The sequence below is a fragment of the Gymnoscopelus microlampas genome (assembly GCF_963454915.1).
Source record: "Gymnoscopelus microlampas genome assembly, chromosome: 6".
In the NCBI taxonomy this organism is placed as follows: Eukaryota; Metazoa; Chordata; class Actinopteri; order Myctophiformes; family Myctophidae; genus Gymnoscopelus; species Gymnoscopelus microlampas.
The window spans coordinates 21,551,957-21,573,686 of NC_139943.1; the positions used below are offsets into that span (position 1 = coordinate 21,551,957).

Here is a 21,730-nt window from a genome sequence, read left to right on the forward strand (position 1 = left end):
AGTCCGGCCTTGTGGAGATAATAACAATGTAGATTAGAAATACAAATGACAGAAGCGGCAAATGACAAGAGGCTGAGGCACAGACATGTACTGCACATACTCAGTTATGACTATTTGTTGCAGTCACTCTCCATTTGATTTCCTGTCACTGTTTGGCTGTCCTCTGTATATAGTCTAAAGAAAAGAAACTGCCAGAAATAATGTTAATTTTGTTTTACAAATTCATCCTGACAAAGCATTGGGATGATGATGGATTTTCTTTTCTTCCCAGATAGCCACTATTTGTAAAGAACTGACAGTGTTGTCATGAAACAGAAAATAACAGTGGCTGCTATTAGTTTTGGTTAAATGTAATTGTTGTTTTGCTCTTTTGTGGATGCTAAGTACAGTGCCCGTTTGGAGCAGGCCAGTTTTTTTGACAAAAAGTGCATACATGACCATATTGTACATCTCTGTCAAAAGGATAAAACACAAAAAAGCCTGAGTTATTCCCTTTGAGTGCAAGAGTGCCGAGACATAAAGTAAAATATCATCCATGATAAGTACAGTCATACAATTTGAACATACTAGACAAGTAAAATAGCAAGTAGCTGTAGCAATAGGTCTAGGAGAACTGCTCATCCAATCAATCAACACTGGACACTACACTCCCTTGGGCTCAAGTCAGTTGAACGGTTCTGAACAAAAACTGCATCCATCCGTAAATAATCTTGCTGGTTTTGCTCACATTGTTACTTGCACTGATGTAAATAGATAAATACATGTACTTGATGTACCTGTATACCTTACTTCACTGCACATTCTATCATCACCTAGCAGCCCCTATAATTCTGCACATTCCCCATTGCTGCTAGGAGGTTTTTAAAAGAGGGATAGTGTGTGTCTTACTCGTACTTTTTAACATAATTTCTTACCTATCTTATTTTTCTTCTTTTTTTCATTACAATCCAGTATTATCTCTATTTTATTGTTCTTTATTGTATTGTTGTTGTTACCACAGTCTTGCGGCACATGCCACACCAACATTTCGCTGCTTGCACCTGTATGAGTGAATGACTAAATAAACCCTGCTTGATTCTCTTGATATGCAAAGGACATACAAACATATGTACAGAGATCCCTGGAACTTATAGCTAGGTTTTTCATTTTGGAATGAAACCTTTAAATTAAACATCACTTTCTCTTCCAGACTGTGGAAGGATGGCGGCCGGGGTGGAAGACGAGAGTGAGGCTGAAACCGGCTGGATCGAGGGCGCCGCTATCTTACTGTCGGTGGTCTGTGTGGTGCTGGTGACCGCCTTCAATGACTGGAGCAAAGAGAAGCAGTTCCGTGGCCTCCAGAGTCGCATCGAACAGGAGCAGAAATTCACTGTGGTTCGCGGTGGTCAAGTCATCCAAATCGCTGTATCAGACATCGTAGTTGGCGACGTTGCACAAGTCAAATACGGTGAATGATTTAGATGTGATATACGTTTGATTTAGATATGTAAATTGAGTGAGAAGTTAACATACGTTCATACACTGCAATGGAAGAGTTGGAAGTGCCTTACCAAAAACCCCAAAACATAAACATTTTTTAATATTTACATGGATGGTAGCACTCACCAAAGTAAAAAATGCACAGGGGCAGTTTCTCAATTTCAACAATTTATTTTGGCTAAACAAAACATTAACGTTCCGGCCTAGTCTGCATTCATCAGAGCTACGTTCATAGTTGTGTGTCTGCATGACCTGCACACATAATGTAATTACCAATTCAATCAAGTTAAATCAAGAGTGAAAAAACATTTTCATATATGATGTGCTGTATACAGTAAGTAAATCATTCTCACATGGACTACAAGAAATGTATCAGTTACTCTGAACAGAGACATTTACATTACGGTAGTCATTTTTAGGTTTTTGTTACAGCTTATAGTGCATCAGTGATGTGCTTGATGGAAAAAAAAGGAAATGAACAACAATGCATACAAATCAGTGTCCATGAGGAAAATAAAAAAGAAGAAAAAGAAAATTCAGTAGACAAAATAAAATAAAAATACATCCATTCCACTTAACCACTTGGACCCTAGTGTCCTACAAGCTCACAACATTGTGATTTACTATTTTCATACATTTTGTGTAGCTGGGGAAAAGGAGGGGACCAAGAATAGACCATTTTTCAGTGTCTGGCCACTGGAGAGCATTCCCACAATTATGTAAATAAGAACGTTCATAGAGTGCAAATGGCAAAGCAGCAATCATTTTCATTAAACAGAGCTTCTTGGGTGTGAAAATGGCTCCTCTTTTTTAATCTAATTGTGAAATATAAACATCTCTGCTATGGGAGAAAGTCATATTGTCTACCAGTCATCTTACACTGGGCACATATTCAAATGTAAATTAGCATTGAATGAGTGCTAATATTGTCAGGATTGTAAAAAATGTCTTACTTGAGTTTCTGATTAAAATGTGTCTAATTAAAGTGTGTGTGTGTGTGTGTGTGTGTGTGTGTGTGTGTGTGTGTGTGTGTGTGTGTGTGTGTGTGTGTGTGTGTGTGTGTGTGTGTGTGTGTGTGTGTGTGTGTGTGTGTGTGTGTGTGTGTACTGCGTACGTTCGTGTTCGTGCATGCGTGTGCATGTGTGTGTTTCTTCGTGTATGTGGTTTCAGGTGACCTTCTCCCTGCTGATGGGGTGCTGATTCAAGGGAATGATTTGAAAATTGATGAAAGCTCACTTACGGGTGAATCCGACCATGTCAAGAAGACCTTGGACAAAGACCCAATGTTGCTGTCAGGTAATTCACTCATCCCCCAGTGTGTTGCTGATGTCTCCCAGGGCAGCGTTGCTTTTATGAGCGAGCTGTTTGGTAATGTATGATTCCATCTCACTGTGCTCTGGCTGACACTGGTCATGTGATAAAAGTCATGATAAAAGCATACAATTGTTTTTGTCATACAGTATGTTGGTACACCTACCATGTGGGTGACAGTGACAGATTCTCTGGTTCTCTTATCAGTGTTTGACTTCCCACCCTCCTTGTTCAAACTAAGACTATAAGTATTTGACCCTCACTCACTCACTCACTCTCTTCTTGCCCATTGGACATTATGCCTATCAGATTTCCAAGGAGGTTTTACAGACAATTTGCCCTAATATTCTATCTATTATTAATTGCTCTCTGTTCACTGGCATATTTTCCTACGATCTTAAAGGTGCCAATTTTTATCCAAAAGTTTACAAAAGATTGTGTCCACTCAGTTGATCTCGTTTTGAATTGTAACAGTGTTTTTGATTATTTTCAATCTGGCTTCCGTGCTTACCATAGCACAACTTTATTAAAGGTCACCAATGATTTATTACTTGCCGCTGATTCTGGGGACTGCTCAATTTTAATCCTCCTAGATCTTAGCTCAGCATTTGATATTGTTGATCATTCTATTTTAATCAAATGCCTGGAAAAATGGGTTGGCATCAGCGACTGTCCCCAGGTGGTGTGTACACGCTTCCCCCGGGTCATATTATTCACAACCACAACATCCATTTTCATTGTTAGGCAGATGACACACAGTTAATACGTCCCACAAAAACCCAGTGATGCAGACAATAATTTATGTCCTGGATCCTCACATGTCTTTCTGACATTAAGTGCTGGATGTCCCAGAACTTCCTCCAGCTAAAGAGGCAAAATCTGCGATCCTTGTATTTATCCCCCCAAATTCCACCATTTAAGTCACACCTTGGCAACTTGTCAAACAATGTTAAGATTGCGGTCCAACTTGTTGTTCATCCCTGATGATTCAATAAAAAGACCTTAGAAAGAAAGAAAGAAAGAAAGAAAGAAAGAGCTTCTCTTCACTGGTTGCCGTGAGATTCAGTAATGATTTGCCACCTAGGCTCTGGAGCGCCCTAATTGAGGCGCTCCAGAGCTAAGGCTAGCAAAGTCAGTGTCATTTTTCTTATCACTTCTGAAAACCAAGGCCTTTTGATAGGTTGTATTGCCTCTTTTGACCGTGTTTATTTAAATTGGTGTTAATTCATGCTACTGTATTTGTTTTTTTTTAATGCTTTTTACTCTACTGTTGTTTTTTCCATAAGATTGTACTTTATCTTGCTATTGTAAAGCACTTTATAAATGAAGTTCATTAGCATTCTCATTCTCCCCTCACTCATTCAGTGCCTCCCTCCCTCACTTACACTCATTCACTCACTACCTCATACACTCACTCCCTTCACCTACTCACCTTCTCACTCATTCTCACTCATTCATTTATTCACTCTCACTCATTCATTCATCCACTCATTCACTCCCTTTGGAAATGTCAGTCAGTCAGTCAGTCAGTCAGCACTCACTCTCCACTTTTCTCTCACCAGGCACCCATGTCATGGAAGGCTCTGGTAAAATACTGGTGACGGCAGTGGGCGTCAACTCTCAAACAGGAATCATTTTCACCCTCCTTGGTGCCGGTTCGGACGATGATGATGACGGTGATGCGTCTGAGAAGGAGAAGAAGAAAAAGGAGAAAGAAGAAAAGAAGAAGGAGAAGGAAAGGAAAAAGAAAGAAAAGAAAGACAAGAAAGACAAGAAAAGTAGGTGCCACAAGCTTAATGCTTAATTAAAATTATAAAATTTGCTTGCCAACAAGAATTTATCTTCAAGCTAAAAATACGTACTGTAGATGTGACGCGTTATTAGCTTGTAGATCTGTTCTGTCCAGTAAGTGAAACTGTTGTGTGATGGAGTATGAATCAAGTTCAAGGCCCCAGTATCATTTCCTCGCTGTCGGGTAGAAACGTTCAAAAATGAAGCATAGCGTTAGCTCATGCAGAACACGGGAGTCGCAAACGCCTCAGCGGTAATCAGCTGTCAGTCTGCTGATTGCTTTCAATCAGCCACGCTTTCCTACACAACAGTCACACCTCACTCCCTCAAGGCGGTCCATATAAATACAGCTCCCTCCTACAATGGATCTCTGCTTTTCAATTGCTGCCACACGCTGCTGCTGCGGCAAAGCTTGCCTCCACCACCAATGTTACATGGCTCTAAACTGAATTCAATTAATGTTAAAATGCATTCAAGTTTGCATGACTCAAGTTAATCTGATTAAATGTCTTGCTACGGGCCTGCTCTTGTATACCTGTGGGAGGATTTTGCATGGCCTTCCCTGATTTTGCTTAGCATGCTGCTTAGCAAAATTTAGGGAACAACTTAAAAAGTTTAACTATATTCCATTTGTTGCAATAAATGGTTAAATCTACTGTGACGTGAGTGTTCCTGACTGAAGTGTTACTTTGCAGGAAATGGAAAAAATAACCTGTCTTCCAATGGATCCATTGTAGTTATTATTTAGTCAGAAGCTCTTGTTAATACTTAAAATTGGTTTAATATCCTATATTAAAATTGGCTTAAGGGAGGACCGACCACATCACTCTGACTCAGACATAACCATAAACAAACCCCATACGCCCATACTGTATAGGCAGGGCCACGGCCACGTCACTCTGACTCAGACATAACCATAAACAAACCTGATACATACGTCCATATATAGGCAATAGGCATGTCACTCTGACTCAGACATAACCATAAACAAACCCCATACGCCCATATACTGTATAGGCAGGACCACGGCCACGTCACTCTGACTCAGACATAAGCATAAACAAACCCATATATAGGCATACAGTATATGGAGATCCGGTTGTCCAGAGCCACAGATCCGACCGCTATGCACATATGTATATGGTCATGGGCATGTGCATAATATATGGGACCAACCGACTTCACACCTCAGACCACCTGGCGTTCAGTTCTTTGTATAATCATTAATGGCCACAATTGCATCTGTGCTGATCTGCTTTTGTTAAACATGCGGTCTAATCCTAGCGCTTTCACTGTCAACTACGCTACAACAAGACACTACAGAAAGCACAGTCTTATCCTGTTGTATGAGGCGCAGTGAAAAAAGTGAACTAACTATCTCTCTCTCTCTCTATCTCTCTCTCTCTCTCTCTCTCTCTAATTAAATACAAATTAAATGTCTAAGTGTGTGGCGCTGTTGAGAGGCACTTTACAAGAAATAGGGCTGGTACATAATTAACTTGATGTGAATTCTTCGTCTTTTTTTCTCCATTAAAAGTCAATTGTTGTCAGTGACAGGTTATTTGTTGCTGCAAATCTATCAAATCAGTTTTAATGAATAATTCATCAAGTACAAACAAATATCTCTTGAATCTTGAAGTGACAGTTTTGGGTCATGCATTGCATAAGCCCAGTATTGTGGGTGAATATAAAATCTATCTTCTAGTTTTTAGCTTTGCCAGTTTTAACTGTGAATATTGTTTTTATGGTATGATGTTTTGTTGAATTTGTATAAATACCGTCAACAAATGGCAGAGTTACTCAATAGCTTTTCCTCATTTATATATATTTTTGAAAGATTTAAGTTTTAACAAAACAGCATATCAGCAATGTGATTATATAAAATAAAATGCTTCTTTCCTCTTTTATCTACAGATAAAAAGGATGAGAAAGGCAAGAAAGGTAAGCATTTTTCTGTACATTATATAATAATGTAAAAGTTATCTTTTAATTCACCATGAACACCCAGCTTAACGTGGGCTTTTAAGTATGTGTGATTTATCTAGTATAAAACAATTCCCTATTAGAGAAATCATAAAGCACCTGGTTGTCCTTGCTACAAAGAGTCAGTCTAATCTCCTTGGCTGTCACCACATAGCTTGTTTCTGCCTTTATCCAAGGCACTTTTACAATGTGCATTTTCATTCACCCATTCACACACACATTCATACACCGATTTATTTTAGTCAGTCAAACTGGTTTGATGCTGGTGTACACACACTTGACAGGAAACCATATGGTTGGTCTCAGTCGGCAGCCACGCTGCAAAGACCAAGACCAATTTAACCCTGGCGTAAACCTTAGAGATTAAGTTCCTTAACAACCAACGAAAGTTTGTTTCTATTTTTGGGACATAATAATAATGATGATAATTTTCCACAACAGAATAATTTTGTCTTGGTTATATCAAGTTGTGATGAACAGTGTTCTGTTTACTTATTTCAGGGGAGCTTCTGAGAAACAATCTCAGGCCATTAACATGTTTCACTTCACGCATCAAAAAAGCAAAAGATCTTATTCAAACAAATCAAATTGCCTGTATTTGTTTGCAGTTTAGCTTGTTAGGAAGGTACTGTGGACAGGCAGGCAGACAGGTACACTCTTGCATGTCTCCTCGGGGCCATATGGTCATGTGCCTGTCCCTGTAGGCCGAGCAGCAGGTGCTCTTGACTCCGTTCATGGTGATTAGGACCAAGGAGATTATAGACCTTAAGCTTGGCAGCTGCTTTTTTCCCCCTGCCTGCCGTTCTTCCCGCTAACAGCCTCATTTACTGTGTTTAGAAACACACACACACGCACGCACACGCACACACACACACACACACACACACACACACACACACACACACACACACACACACACACACACACTCACACACACACACACTAATGTAAAATATCACTCTCACAAAGTCCAATATTCCTTGTGCTAGTTCTCTCCATACGACCATTTTCAATGAATTATCTTGTGAGAGTGAGTCATTTTGTCTCTGTGTGTGTGCGTGCGTGCGTGCGTGCGTGTGCACGTGCCCGTGTTTGTTGCGTGTGTGTGTGTGTGTTTCCATGGGTATGTTTTGGTTTGATGTCTTGTAGAGAATGTCAGTCAAGAAAGAGCTGTAATCCCCAGACTAGGATTATAGACCAATGAGCCAAACAGCAATCAGTGCCATTGCTGCTAAGGATCAGACAGAACAGCGCCTCCTATCTGTGTTTATACCGTATGTAAGTAAGGAAGTAACCCTGGGAAACAATGGTTCCTGAGCCATGTGGCCCACTGGTATCTCCTGTTTTAGCAAATTCTGAAATTCAACATAAATAACCATAAGGCGGAACCAGGGCGGAACAAGGCAGAAAGAGCCTACTGGTTAGTCAGTCGGGGACCAATCAGAAGGCTGACAAAGGGTCAATTGAACCCTAACCTCCGGGGCGGACACTCTAACCACAAGGCCACTGAGTTGTGTCTATCAACATATTAACATAATACCAGCATGCTTTGAGATGGACCATACAGGGTATACAGTTTGCCCTCAATTCAAGTTAGATCGTTCACAGGATTGTTGACCAGAGACCCAGAGGGTATATACTTGGTACACTCCTTTTTTCCTTTTCCTTTTTACCACTACTCCTTATCCGTTCAACACTTAGGTCCCAGACAAGATATCTAGAAAACTACTACCTGGGAGGGAGAAGCACCACAAGTTACCTCTAGTGTCCACTAGTGGGGCTTTTACACTACTTTAAAAGTGACAGTAACAGCCTTGTACCGAGCTGTAATCGAATTGAACTGAATTGAATGGAATGAAAAGTCATGGATTTAATAGGATTTAGTGGAATAGTGTGTGCCAGCTAGCCAGGCAGGCTCATCTCTCAGGTGTCTCTGCCACCGACTTAACTGTTATGTCACATGGAATTATAGTGAATGAGGAAAGCGAGACTATTATAGCTGCTGTATGAAAAATGCACCTGTTCATATTTTCCCTTGCTTCAAAGAATCTAGCCTTGTAGCTCACAACCTGCCTACTAGAAGGAACATAGAATTTTGTCAATTAATAAGCCCAATGTTGTTACTCAGCACGCTCCCTACATCCAGTTATTTTAATGTTTTAATTAATTTGAACTTACTCCCCTTCAGCCGCATGTGAAATGAATCCCCATTCAAAGAGTCTTGTGTTATTAGTCAATATTTACTACCTGAAGGCGTTTGCAAGATGGCACCTGAGCGAACCGACTTCTCTCAAAGACAGAAACAAGCTATGTGGTCTGTTGACACACAATGTGATTAGACTGAAAGCACAACTGTGTAGCAAGGACAACCAGTTGCTTTTTGATTTCTCTAACAGGGCATTGTTTTATACTAGATAAATCACACATAATACTTAAAAGCCCATGTTAAGCTGGGTGTTCATAGTGAATTAATTGAAGATGGATTTAAAGATAAAACGCCAAATGTCTTCATCACGTCGCAACACCACCACTAGGTTGTTTAAATTCATGTAATCCAGTCAAACAGGTACCTAATCAGGAATGTTGGTATCAATGTGATAAGCTCCGTCCTTCTAAATGTTGTCCCTTTGTAGGAAAAAACAAGTATGGAGCCCCTGTAGAAATGGAGCCCCTCAATGAAAATGGAGAAGAAGAGAAGAAGAAAACCAACCTACCAAAGAAGGAGAAATCAGTCCTCCAAGGAAAGCTGACCAAATTAGCCGTGCAGATTGGCAAAGCAGGTATGTATACTAAACCCTATGTAGGTGCTTTGTTTTCCAAAACTTCGCTCAGCGTATAAAGTGAACCCTGAACCTTTGACTCAAGCAAATAATAAGTTGGTGATAAAGTCTACACTAATATTTCCCTCAGTAGAATGTATTAACACATTGACTGCCAGAGTTTATTCATAATGTACTCACCCCTGTGCCAGCGATTTTCATGTTTTTTTTTATTTTCATTTTGTAATTTTTCATTCAAATAGCTTGTCTAGCTGCGTTTTTAAACACATACGACAGATCGACCAGCAGAGAGCAGTAGATAGACACCTCGATCACTCGGTGACTCGCTCAACCCCCCCAAAACAGGCTCAAACAGTCCATACGTCATAACCGGATGTGACGTTTTCGACAATCGGCGATCGGCCTTCAGACCGTTGTGATACACGACGACGATGACTGTTAGTCACCCAGACTAAAGAAAATAGAAGTGGAGCTCTCCGTTTGTTTTTTATACCGTGTGAAAAATCGCGTTTTTCCCTATTCTGGCGGGGGGAAAAAAAGAGAACAGCAAACGAAATCTGTGTCATGAATCCGGATCCCGGTGAGTGTGAAGTAAGTGGAAAACGAAACTTATGATGAAAAATAAACAGAACAGCGCAATCGCAGATTAAACAATGAAAATTCAAAAGAACGCATATATGCGATCTTTTGAATTGCGGCACGCAAGCTATGGATTTGAAGTGGAAACCTTTAATACACGGTTGAAGGACCATGATAAATACTTTTAATGTGTTGTAAAACTGAATGTCATGGAACCTTTAAGGTTGAAACAGGAGAAGCGTACTGAAGAGGCTTAGTAGACCACCACTTATTTTTGTTACAATTTGTTTCTTTGTTACAATTTCAGTATTGTCTTGAAGCTGTAGCTTTAACCATCAATCTTCCTATTGTTTACTTGACGTAGAAATGTAAGCTCATTGTGGTCTCTCTCTCACTATGTCTCTTTCCTCCAGGTCTGTTCATGTCGGGGTTGACAGTCATTATCCTCATCTCTCTGTTCTTCTTGGACACGTTCTGGATTCAGGGTCTACCTTATGTCCCAGAATGTTTGCCTGTCTACATCCAGTTCATGGTCAAGTTCTTCATCATAGGTGTAACAGTACTGGTAGTGGCTGTACCCGAGGGCCTTCCCCTTGCTGTCACCATCTCACTGGCATATTCAGTTAAGGTACAATTAAACAATGTGTTGTTGTTTTTGAAAATCTAGGGGTAGGGTCTGCTAATCCGACCGCAGATTGTACCAGCCTGAGGCGCAGAGCTGCTTGAGTTATGTCAGAGCAAAAAGGTCCCGTCTGCAGTCTTCTTGTCAATTCAGTGGCAGTCCATAGATTTTATATATCATCCTTTTCTTATATCTTGTGTGTAGTCGACTGTATTAAGACCTGGAACTGTGTCATTTTTAGATATGAGCTAAAAAGCATTATTTTACACTTTGGCTATTCAAAAATAGCAGATATACAAGCTCATAGCGCGGCACCGAGTGCCGAGCTACGAGCTTGTAGATCTGCTATTTTTGAAAAATCGTGAAAATGTGTGCAAATCTTTGAATACATATATTTTTAAAGCGAACATTTTAAACTCAAATCTTTGCTTCTGGGGGGTCCCTGGAACAACATATTTTGATGGGGTCGGCGGCCAAATACATATCATTTTGGGGGTCCTTGACATGAAAAAGATTGAGCACCACTGATATAGAAACATACGTTTTTCAGAAAAATGATGGGATTTAGGAGACATGTAGAATCGGCTTCAGGTCTCAATGGGTTAAACAAGGAATTAGTGTAACACACATATTGTTCTCCTGATCTCCCTCAGAAAATGATGAAAGACAACAACCTGGTGCGTCACCTAGACGCCTGTGAGACCATGGGTAACGCCACGGCCATCTGCTCCGACAAGACCGGCACGCTCACCATGAACCGCATGACGGTGGTGCAGGCCTACCTCGGAGACCGGCACTACAGGAAGGTTCCGGAACCTGACCTCATTCCGGACAAGATCCTCGATGTGCTCATCTTGGGTATTGGGGTCAATTGCGCCTACACCACTAAGATCCTGGTGAGTTTTAGAAGTGCTTCTCCATTGAGGAAGCATTAGTTACTTCAAGTATTTGGCATGAGCTATTATAGGACTAGCTTTGAATAGGCTCTATGCACAGCAGCCATATTGGACAGAAATTGGGCCCCTTCCTCGCTTCCTTCACAGGTGTTACCAATGACACTAATGAAGGCTCTGTTCCATTTAGTGTAGCACAGTGGTTCTCAAACTTTTTAATTTCAAGAACCCCCATAACTCTGAGACTGTACAAATGGAACCAAATGGACCCGGGAGGGTCCATTTGGTTCCATTTGTACACTCTCAGAGTTACACCCTCTCAAGGAACCATGAGGGTTCCTGGACCACACTTTGAGACCCACTAGTATTTCTAGTGAGCCAACATGCACAATATCAGCACCCTGACTCTGTTTGACCAGAATGGAACAGAGCCTTCATTAGTATCATTGGTAACACCTGTGAAGGAAGTCAGAAGAGGCCCAATTTTTCTCCAAAATGGCTGCTGTGCATAGAGCCTATTCGGCCAGAAGAGCTCAGCCTGTAAATTAGGGCCAAATAGAGAAGAGGAAAGCAAGATGACACTCAATGCCCTACTTCCTGGTCTGGGCAATCCAGAGATTGATTTACTTTTACTGATGTTAATTGAGAATCCATCAGACCACATATTATAATTTTCCACAATATAAAACTATGATAACTTTGATGTTAAATTAAAAGTATCTGTAATTAGGATGCTTATAAGAAAAAAATAACTTTTTTTAGGTTCATTTCGGTTGTATTCCTCAGGTTGCTAGGTGACAGTAGCTCTACCAGTGAGCTAAACTGAAAACTGTTGATGTGCATCATTTTCTCTTCTCTACCATCGAATAGACACTACCCTTTGTGTGTTAAAGTTCAGGAGTATGGCAGTAATAGATTATTCACATTTTACATTTCAACTGAAAAATCATGAATCATTAATTAATTCTCCCTGGTTCCTGGTTTCAGCCTCCAGAGAAAGAAGGTGGTCTCCCACGACAGATTGGAAACAAGACAGAATGTGCCTTGCTGGGCTTTGCCCTGGACCTGCGCCGCGATTACCAGAAAATCCGCAATGAGATCCCTGAGGAGAAACTCTTCAAGGTTTATACATTCAACTCTGCCCGCAAGTCAATGAGCACCATTCTGAAGAACGCTGATGGCAGCTACCGTATGTTCAGCAAGGGAGCCTCCGAGATCCTGCTCAAGAAGTAGGTGTCCTAAGTATTGGTGGCTTTTAACACATTGAACGCCAGAGGTTAATCTCATAATGTACCTACCAGTGCCAAGCTCTTTTTGTTGTTTTTTTGTTTTTTTGATGTCGCCATAGCCCCCGCTAAATCCGTTTAAAATCCGCGTTCATTTGGTTCGACACAAACACGGGATCCGTGAAAAACAAATAGCCAAAACTGCGAGCCGATCTGTGCCTCCATTTTGAAGTTACAGGCGAGAACGTTAGACAGGACGATGCGGTGAGGAAAACCACAAGGGAGATAAATCGATTCTAAGCTGATGCCTAGACAGGAAACGGATGCGAGCGAGAAAACCGGAACCAGTTTTATTTCGTTTCCGGTCGGCCCCGGAACCGGAAATGGGTCGAAAAAAATTCCGGAAAGTGCACTTTTTTGATTTAACATGGGAAATGCGAGTCGCGTAGATCTACGCGACTGGCACGCTGCGGCTTTAAATCGGTTCGCGTAGATCTACGCGATTGTAAATGTCAAATTCTTTACTTCTTTACTTTCCTGTTAAGATACATGCTTTATTTGTATCCCCTTTGAGTGTTATTCCAGATAAGCTGTTTTCTAGTCTGTAGAGGGAGTTTTTGAAGGAGCTTTCTGCTCCCTACGCCTTCCCCACTCATTTTTGGAAATGGTTGTGGCTCTCGGTTTAGCATCTTTGAAACAGTAGTTACAGTTAAAGTTCATTCATTTTACAGAAAAGATGTGTGAAAACATGACCTAAGATGACAAATATTTCTCTACCTGGTGGTGGAGATATTAATGGGGGGGGGGGGGGGCATTATAATGAGTCCCGACCAGGAGGAGGCAAATCAAAGCAGCTTATTGGATTTGTACTTTGAGGCGCTTTGGTTTAAAACATCTGTCAAATGTGAAATATCAGCAAAACTGTGTGTCCTGCTCGTTTCCAGTGATGACTGGTGTCTCAAAAGATTTTTGTTTTGTAGTTGCATTGAATTTCAATGCAACTATTATGAGAATATAATAGGATTCATATACTTTATAGGCTTTTTGTTATAGGTTGAATAGTGACTTTCAGAGCAGTGGTTCTCAATTGGTTTTATACTACGGGTGCAGTGGTTCTCGGTTTAAAACCAAACTGTACGGTTCGCCCTGCACGGTTCCATGCGCCTTTTTGAACCACAGATTTTCAGTTCTGTGTCCTGAAGATAATATGAGAAAGCTAGATTCACTTGCGGGGATCCCCACGACCCGTGAGGGAATCCAGCTGGTGTTGCTTGCCAAAAACAGCCGATCCACAAGCATCACGACACGTTCCGAGTCTGTAGATCGTCAATATTCAGCGGGTGACACCATCGGATTCATAAATGAACATAATGATTAGCCTATGTGATGTTGTTGTCCTCGCCACTTGACATAAAGTGATTTTTTTTGCCTTGAGCATAATAATGAAAGTAAAGTCAGCGAGTAGGCATTGGCAGGGCGCACAGTTCATTTACAGTCCTCACTGCACTCGGGAAGAAGCTGTTCAGCGGCCTACTTGTTTTGGCCTTAATACTCCTGTACCTCTTCCCTTATGATGCTGTTGGCTCTTCGGGCACAGTGTTCTGTATAGAGCTCCAAGAGAGAGGGGACAGAGTCACCAATGATCCTCCGAGCTGTCTTCGCCACCCATTAAGTCAGCATTAAATCACAGAATACTTAATGCATTCAAATTATTCTTTGCTAGTGACCCTGTGAGAATATCACACAACCCAATTTTAGGATCACTTTGTTCCTCTGAAATTACTGCTTGATGGTTGGTTGATCACTCACTCTGTTGGTCAGTCCATTCACCTCTTTGGTCTTAAACAACATGTTTACAAATTCACTGTCTAGAGATGGATGGAATTTCTGTGCACCTTCAGAGGATAAACCCTACTGATTTTAGTGACCCCATGGCCTTTCCTCTACCACCACAATTTGTCCAAAATGTCCACTTTCATATAAGATATATCATGATTTAATATGCTGGTTCCAGGATGAACCCTACTGATTTTAGTGCATCACTCATGACTTTTCCTATAGTGCCATTTCCATTTGAGTGTAAGGAGCAGTATGGACACTAGGGTCTGCTTGCAGGGCCTTTAGACTCTTTGTCTTGTTGTATTACAACTTCATCGGCTGATACGAAGCTTCCTTTCGTACCTCCCAGATGCTGTAGAGTCCTCACAGCCAGTGGCGAGGCCAAGGTGTTCAAGCCTCGGGACCGAGATGACATGGTGACGAAGGTCATCGAGCCCATGGCCTCGGAGGGCCTGAGGACCATCTGCCTGGCCTATCGTGACTTCCCCCTGGCAGATGGAGAACCTGACTGGGACAACGAAACAGACATCCTCACGGGCCTCACCTGTATCTGTGTGGTGGGCATTGAGGACCCTGTCAGGCCTGAGGTATGACGCACAGGGCTGAATATTATTGTTTCACATTTTGAAATGTGATATACTGCTACTTACTTACAATGTTCTAGTGGTCAGCACAGCTGACAGCTTCATGTTCTTACAGTTGTCATTGGCATGCCCTTCTACCACTGTAAGAAGTTTGCATTTGCTGATGAGCATGCAAAGTTGTGTGGTGTAAAGGATTTGTTTTATTTGCCTTTTTGTGAGAAGCTTGTAAAGCCACACCCTCTACAATATTCATTGGCTCATGGAAGCTTAATTTATTGGGATACAGGCGTTTCCTTTACTTGGATTTTAGATGTGTCCCTAGATTGTATGTAGAATGTTTCACGCAGATTACTAAAGAATTATAGTCTGTTTCTAGGGATTTCAGTATTTTTCAAACTATTTGTAAAAAGGCAACGATGATAATAATAATTCAGGGGGCCAATTATTATTATTCACCCATTCTCACACACACACACACACACACACACACACACACACACACACACTGAGAGTGGAGGAAACCATGCAAGGCACCAACCTGCCCATTGGGAGCAGTTAGAGGTTCAGTGTCTTGCTGAAGGACATTGTCGACATTAACATCAAGTAGTAGTAATACTAGTACTACTAGTAGTAGTAGTTGTTGTTGTTGTAATGTTTTATTTATCTTAAAAAGGCCTTGTTATTTTATCATGATGACCTATTTTTTGTCTGTGCACATAATTCTTAATGTAAAGTGTATTGTATTGCATTCTAATGTACAAAACGTGCTATTTAAATCAAATTTGACGATTGATTGATTGATTGATTGATTGGTTGATTGATTGATTAAAGTCAGTCTTTGGTTGTTGTTTTTTCCATGTTAGGTGCCAGATGCAATTCGGAAGTGCCAGCGTGCTGGCATCACGGTGCGCATGGTCACCGGAGATAACATAAACACAGCCCGTGCCATTTCTCTCAAATGTGGCATCCTGCACCCTGGGGATGACTTCCTCTGTATGGAGGGCAAGGAGTTTAACAGAAGGATACGTAATGAGCTTGGGGAGGTAGGATTTGTTCTAAATTGAGATGGAACATTTTTACTGTATGTGCTACTCTGATCTAATTTTATAAATATTTCTTATACACTATTAAAGCGCAAATGTTTTTTTTCCACAGATTGAACAAGAACGCATTGACAAGATTTGGCCAAAACTGCGTGTGCTTGCAAGATCCTCTCCGACAGATAAGCATACTCTTGTGAAAGGTATGGGGTTTTGCTGTTCCACATCAAAGTTCCTTTGGAATTCATTGGCAAATGTGATAAATCTAAATGAATCTAAGAATGTTGACTGTGTCCACAGGTATTATTGATAGCACAGTGTTGGAACAGAGACAGGTGGTGGCCGTAACAGGAGATGGAACAAATGATGGCCCTGCCTTGAAGAAAGCAGATGTTGGTTTTGCCATGGTAGGTACCATACAACACATACAGCAATGCAATGCATTGTTGCTTACAGTATAAAGCCTACACTAGAGCCTGTTGCAATGTGACACATTATGAGCTTGTCTGCTCGCCCACCAGACAGATAGACACTGCCTGCCACAACTTCAAGTTTATACAGTACATATGCATTTTACATAGTAGTCCTTCTTGGATTAAGCCACAACAAATATGTCCTTATAATTAAATCTTGACTATGAGTTTCCCCATAGGTCATTAATTAATATTTTTTAGAATAACAGGAATCATTAACATGATTCATTTTCATGTTTGTCTTGTTGGTATACTGGGTGGAAGGGCAATACATCTAAATATATCTGACACTGATAATCAAAAATCCTACGGCGAGTGTCGAGGTGGTGTCATGTCATTCGTGCACGGATACGCCGTGACAGGGGGACAAATATCATCTAACCTGACCTGACGCTCTTCACCCACAGGGCATTGCAGGCACAGATGTAGCCAAGGAGGCGTCTGACATCATCTTGACTGATGACAACTTCAGCAGCATCGTCAAGGCAGTAATGTGGGGACGCAATGTCTATGACAGCATCTCCAAGTTCCTCCAGTTTCAACTGACTGTCAATGTGGTGGCCGTCATTGTAGCCTTCACTGGAGCCTGTATCACTCAGGTGAGACACAGATGGTTCATAACCTGGTCAAATTTCCTGTCATACACTGCAAATATCTGATAGAAAATTATCTTTGTAGGACTCTCCATTGAAAGCCGTTCAAATGCTGTGGGTCAACCTAATTATGGATACATTAGCTTCCCTGGCTCTGGCCACCGAGCCCCCCACTGAAGCCCTCCTCCTGAGGAAGCCTTATGGGCGTAAGAAGCCCCTTATCTCCCGTACCATGATGAAGAACATTCTGGGACACGCCGTCTACCAGCTCACCATCATCTTCACTCTGCTCTTTGCTGGTTAGTTGCTGCTGTTACTTTTCCATGCATTGTCTAGAAATACTTACAGTATGGGTCTTGAAAGTGCATACTAGAGCCCTGTATTGGGACTGGGATCCTGTGGGACCCAAAACAAATGTTTTGGGTACCAATTGTGATGTTTGTATTGTGTGATCATACACCAGGCATACAACAACGTGCATTCAATGGGCTTTATTAACGAGCTTGCTCATACAGAGTGCTGCTGCATACTGGGCTGACTGAATGAATGAACTGACTGCTTATAGCTGTCTCCAACTAGTTGCACAAGTCATCAGTAATTTTGTTTAGACTATGACTTATTTATATTTGATATTTGCCTTTTGGAGAGTGTGATGGGATTGTAGGATGTACTGTATATTTTCTCTGTCTTGTCTGTACTTTCTGTCTTCTTTTAAAATGCTGACCCTGGGAGCTGAGCTCCAAAATTTCCTGTGCACTTGTGCAAATGGCAAATAAACATCAACATTTGCTGAACATCACACTAATGATGGCAAAGTTAGCTTTGCATAGTAAATTCTTACCATAAATATTCTTCCCTGTGTTTCTTCCCAACATGAAGTGTAATACATTTTTCGTCTCCTTCACAGGAGAGAGGATCTTTGACATTGACAGTGGCAGGAACGCGCCGCTCCACGCCCCGCCCTCCGAACACTACACCATAGTCTTTAATACCTTCGTCTTGATGCAGATCTTCAATGAGATCAACGCCCGCAAGATCCACGGCGAGAGGAACGTCTTTGACGGCATCTTCAACAATCCCATCTTCTGCTCCATCGTCTTCGGAACATTTATTATACAGGTGAAGTATATTTACCTGGCAGGATACAACAATTATTAAATTATAATTTATTGTTATTGACAGTAAGAGTTATAAGAATGGAATAAACATTGTGCTAGACTAGGCTTGTAGTGTTTTGTGTATGAAATCCTATTCACAATCAATAATCATTTCTCTCTTTTACTTGGTGTCTTGTGTTCTAGTTTGTTATCGTGCAGTTTGGCGGTAAACCCTTCAGCTGTGTCCGTCTTTCCATTGACCAGTGGGTTTGGTGTGTGTTCTTGGGGGTTGGTTCTCTTCTGTGGGGACAGGTGAGGCAATAATAATTATACATTTTATAATCCTGTGTCAGATAGCATTGACAAAGGAAAGCGTGGATAAATACAGATAGACCTTCATTGATCCCACAGGGGAATAGTCATCATGGCTTTACAGCAGCACAGATACAGACAAAAAGATACAGCTGGGAGTAACAAAATACTCATTATAGAAAATGTCATTTCATTTTCTATTTAATACTATTGTAAAATATATTTGTATGACCAGTCAATCGATTGTGAATGAATATTATATTATAAAATCTTAGTTCAATTATTTGGGCCCCCACTTGCAATATCCTTACGGCGCACAGGTTAAGAACCACTTATCTACAGTAAAAATGAAAATAAAAATAAAGAAAGAAACTGTTCAAAGATATATTATTTATCACATGAACAAATCTCTAAATCTCTCCGTGTTCCCAGGTGGTCTCCACCATCCCCACTAGCCGTCTGAAGTTCCTGAAGACAGCAGGCCATGGAACCCAGCAGGAGGAGATCCCGGAGGAGGAGCTGGAGGAGATGCAGGACCAGGATGAGATCGACCATGGTGAGATGGAGATGAGAAGAGGACAGGTGCTGTGGTGCCGAGGCCTCAACAGGATCCAGACTCAGGTATGGAAGCAGTCATCAAGGCAACTTGTTCTGGGGTACAACCAAGGATTCATTTATAGTTTGTCGTTTGACCCTTTGGACAAGCGTTGCTCAACAGAAATGACATATTTTCAACTGAAATATTTAGCAAAATAAATGAAAATCTTACATTATAAGATGTAACATGCACAGGTTAGATTAGAATCTGCTAATGTCAGAGGAGTTTATTTCCCCAATGCAGGCATGTTTTGACATATTTTTTCTTTGAAGCTGAACCCAGCTTTTTCATGTGTTTAGGATTCATGCCATTTACGCTGATCTCGTACTCATAAATTGCTCTGATTAAGAGCGTCTGCTAATAGCGCAGTCAGTCAGTCAAAAAAGTACAAAAGGGCCCAACAAAGTGAACCCGGGAGAAATCACAATTGTGATGTGTCATAGTATTTTCTTGAATTATGTTTAAAAATATCTACCTTCATGGATTTAGTGGAACATGAAAATCTTAAGTTTTGATGTACAGTAGATTGGTGCGGTCTCTGTAAAATGATGTTGATATTGGAGGGCCTTGGATCTGAATTTGGGGTCAATCTTTCCAATAAAAAACCTTTACAAAGGATATTAATGTCTTCCTCTGTATTTGGGGTAATAGTACCCCAATACATAAAATTTTACACTTAGAGATTGTGCCACACTGCTTAAGAATGCAGGAGGTCTGTGGACATTGTGCTCTACATCAGTGGCTCTGATCTACAAGCTCACAAGCTTGTAGATCTGCTATTTTTGTTATAGAAGTAAAGGATTTCCTTCTGTAGGATGTGATGATCCTTTTCTCAATTTAGAGAAGACGTTTGAAGTATATAAATCCAGTCAGTGAGTAGTTAATACTGCGGCGGCCCAAAAACACGCTCTTACTGTAGGAATCATTAGGTATCCCCGTGAATCTTAGTTACACCAGCATTCAGGTTAAAAAAGGTTCACTCATACAAGGACAAGCAGCGAAATGGATGCTCTGAATGGTAGCAGAGTAGAAGGATTTTAGGACCCTCTCTAAAACAGCCTTTATGAGGCGGTTTGTGCGGTTTTGCACGTATAGGTTGAGAAATGTATAAAGATTGTTATTTCCATTTCAAAAGAGATGGATGGTCACCACACTGTGTGCTGCGATTTCAAGTCATTTTGCGGCACTACAGTCTGCGCTGTCATCAAGGACATAACTGCTTCTCCCTAGGCTGGTCACAGTGCACAGGCATTTACCCTGTACAGTATATGCTTTTTGGATGTCCCAATAATTACAATTGCAATTTTCCCTAGGTCAAACCAGATGTTGACTGGACTAATAAATGCCTAAATTGTAAATACCGTGCTAGAATAATACGCACTTCGGGCATTTAGCCCCTTTCTACCTGAAAGCCCACGCCCCCAATACCCCCATCTTCCAAGCAGTTCCTACCTGGACCCCGCCCCCCCACCACCACCGTGGTGGTGGTGGTGGGGGGGCGGGGTCCAGGTAGGAACTCCCACCCCAGTTCCTCCCTGGTTCTAACTGTGTGTGTGTGTGTGTGTGTGTGTGTGTGTGTGTGTGTGTGTGTGTGTGTGTGTGTGTGTGTGTGTGTGGGCGTGCGTGCGCGCGTGCGTGTGTTTGTTGTTCAACTCAGATCCGCGTGGTCAATGCCTTCCGAGACACCATGTCCCCCTATGATGGCCTGGAGACCCCAGAGTCACGCAACTCCATCCACAACTTCATGAACCACCCAGAGTTCCGCATCGAGGACTCCCAGACGCAGATCCCCCTCATTGACGAGGTGGAGGGCGAGGACGAGGCCCCGACCAACCGAAACTCCATCGGTCAACAACCACGTATGCACCCGGTCTCTGCTCTCCCATCATCGCCCAACCAGAACAATAATGCTTTGGATCGGATTAATCCTCTCCACAGGGATGGCACAAAGCCTGGTCTGATCACTCCCAATTCTGCCAGTCTGCAAGCACCTGGCAGCCCGCTGCACAGCCTGGAGACCTCCCTTTGAACAGGGCATGTTCAAAGGGTACTAAAGTCTCTCGGCCCACAGCGACACTAACTCTTATCTAAGCCAGCATGAACTATGCAGAGTTGGCCGTCAGGAAAGCACTTGAAAGTTTGGCTTGTTCTGGACTTGAGAACAGCAAACGTTTTGGACAACCCGCTTGGGTTTTACAGGTCATACTGTATTTTGTTATCTGTGCACCCGCCCCCCGAACACCTCCTACTTGGCTTTGATTTGTTTGTGTCATGAAAGGGTGCTAAGCGGAGGCAAATTGAAAGGATAGGACTTTTCTTAATGGTGCATATTATCAACATAAATTGATATATTGGCTTTTTTAATCTAAGATAAAGAACAAGAGCTTTTTACAAATGTGTGACATTTGTTTAGACAAATAGTTATCTTGGATGATACTTAACTGTATATTGTGAAAGAACAGCTTTTATTGTAACTGGACTATTTTCCATGCAGGTTCTATTTGGTACTAATTTCTAGCCTTTAGAATTC

General features: G+C 41.5%; 1 protein-coding gene across 2 annotated transcripts in view; it reads left to right on the forward strand.

Annotated features, from left to right (window-relative positions):
- The window catches only part of LOC311047442 (plasma membrane calcium-transporting ATPase 1-like), a gene marked incomplete at both ends in the record, with an annotated part of 29,167 nt that extends 7,938 nt beyond the window's left edge, over positions 1-21,229 (forward strand). The window contains 18 exons of one of the 2 annotated variants that reach the window (XM_084060169.1): positions 1,190-1,447; positions 2,650-2,775; positions 4,353-4,568; positions 6,496-6,522; positions 9,198-9,344; positions 10,337-10,551; positions 11,199-11,441; positions 12,426-12,667; positions 14,853-15,090; positions 15,951-16,130; positions 16,243-16,330; positions 16,428-16,534; positions 17,008-17,199; positions 17,279-17,492; positions 18,101-18,312; positions 18,495-18,602; positions 19,035-19,223; positions 20,858-21,229. In XM_084060169.1, coding sequence (XP_083916295.1) covers positions 1,190-1,447; positions 2,650-2,775; positions 4,353-4,568; positions 6,496-6,522; positions 9,198-9,344; positions 10,337-10,551; positions 11,199-11,441; positions 12,426-12,667; positions 14,853-15,090; positions 15,951-16,130; positions 16,243-16,330; positions 16,428-16,534; positions 17,008-17,199; positions 17,279-17,492; positions 18,101-18,312; positions 18,495-18,602; positions 19,035-19,223; positions 20,858-21,229 — 3,374 coding nt within the window. The remainder of the gene's footprint in view (positions 1-1,189; positions 1,448-2,649; positions 2,776-4,352; positions 4,569-6,495; positions 6,523-9,197; positions 9,345-10,336; positions 10,552-11,198; positions 11,442-12,425; positions 12,668-14,852; positions 15,091-15,950; positions 16,131-16,242; positions 16,331-16,427; positions 16,535-17,007; positions 17,200-17,278; positions 17,493-18,100; positions 18,313-18,494; positions 18,603-19,034; positions 19,224-20,857) is intronic. The other variant, XM_084060170.1, reaches the window with a different exon arrangement.
- Between the last annotated feature and the right edge of the window lie 501 nt (positions 21,230-21,730).